We start from the raw sequence: 1,386 nt of genomic DNA, 5'->3' as shown, positions 1-1,386 counted from the left end.
TGCCGATTGGTCCCGGAGGCAGCAGCGGAGCTCGTGCGTCGCGCGGCTGCGGTGCGGCGGCACGTCTGTCCAGCGGCGGCGGCGCGTGGCCCCGGCGGCGCTGCGGCTGGTACTGTGAGCCCAGACTCAGCAAGCTGAACACCTGCCCGTTGTTCTCCCATTGGATCCTCTGGCGCCAGGCTCCCGGAGCCGCCGGTGGCTCGCGCGGTGGTTGCTGCTGACCAGGGGCCTGCGGGGCGCAGCGCAGGAGGGGGCAGAGCTGCAGCGGCCCCAGGAGGAGCATGGTCCAGGCGAAGCGCATCTTCACCGGATTGTCTCCTCTACAGGAGGTCTTGGCTCTCAGAAAAAGTTAAAACGGGACTCAAATCACGCGAAGGAGGCAGAAATCTTTAAACAGGGAGGCGAGCAGAGTGCCGTTATCTCAGTACCCACAAAGCAGTGCCAACGGTGGGCTGCAGACCCTTTAGGCAGGGCAGCTCCTCGGACGTGGCACCCGTCTTTCCCCTTTCCCAGTCCTTCTGGAAAGCAACGGGGAGCGGCGCGGCGGTCCCGGCGAGCGGGCAGTGTCTGGAGTGAAGGAAGGAGGAGAGATTTTAAACTTTCTGGCACATTTGCAAAGTTACACAAGCCGTTCTGGCCCTGCTGCCCCTCCGCTATTTGTTCACGTAATGCGATTGGAAACGTGCAAGGCGGACAGCGCTTCGTCTCTGCCCCTCCCTCTTCTCCCTGTCCTGTCCTCCTCCCCCCAGACACGTTGCACTGGGAGCGTTAAGGGGAAAGAACAAAACGGAACACACATCCTGAGACACGCTTGGCTTAATCTGGGGCGAACATGCAGGAATTTCAAAAGACTCAGACAGACGGAGGCAGCCAGGCCATGGGACGAAGCCAAAATATGCATGGAGAAAAATGCTATTAGGTCACCAGCGCTGGAGAGGCGGGAAGTCAGGAGGTGGGGAGGTGCTGGGGGCGAAAGTGTGTGTTGGGGAGGGGGGGCGGTTGTGACTAATGCACATCCATAAAGGAGTTAACCAGACAAATTTCCCAATGTACACTCACTCGATTTATGGGCAGAGCCCTCAGCAAATAAACCCCAGGATATCAAATTTTGTTTTTCTGAGGGTAGGTAATATGAGAAATGGGTTACAAATCTGCTTCCTACAGTGAATATTTTAATAACAAAAAGTCAAATTTTACAGAGAACAAAGCTTGCTAATGCTGAACCGCTGAATAAACCTCTTTTTGAAAATGCCGGCCTGGTACTTGAGTGAAATGAAAAATCACCCTTCATTTCCACCACAGACCAGGGAACTAGAGCAAGTCTGCCTAGGAGAGTACACAGAAGGCATTCTCAAATAAACATTTTTATCTGACTTTTTTCTTTGT

General features: G+C 54.8%; 1 protein-coding gene across 2 annotated transcripts in view; it reads right to left on the bottom strand.

Moving 5' to 3' along the window:
* Positions 1-683, bottom strand: part of Lox (lysyl oxidase) — a 13,810-nt gene extending 13,127 nt beyond the window's left edge. Inside the window, exon 1 of one of the 2 annotated variants that reach the window (XM_048811853.1) lies at positions 43-683. In XM_048811853.1, coding sequence (XP_048667810.1) covers positions 43-301 — 259 coding nt within the window. In that variant the 5' untranslated portion in view covers positions 302-683. The remainder of the gene's footprint in view (positions 1-42) is intronic. The other variant, XM_015486783.2, reaches the window with a different exon arrangement.
* Between the last annotated feature and the right edge of the window lie 703 nt (positions 684-1,386).

This window comes from Marmota marmota, unplaced genomic scaffold (assembly GCF_001458135.2).
Source record: "Marmota marmota marmota unplaced genomic scaffold, marMar, whole genome shotgun sequence".
In the NCBI taxonomy this organism is placed as follows: domain Eukaryota; kingdom Metazoa; phylum Chordata; class Mammalia; order Rodentia; family Sciuridae; genus Marmota; species Marmota marmota.
The sequence above is the reverse complement of the archived record's forward strand: the minus strand, read 5'-3'. Positions and strand labels throughout refer to the sequence as shown.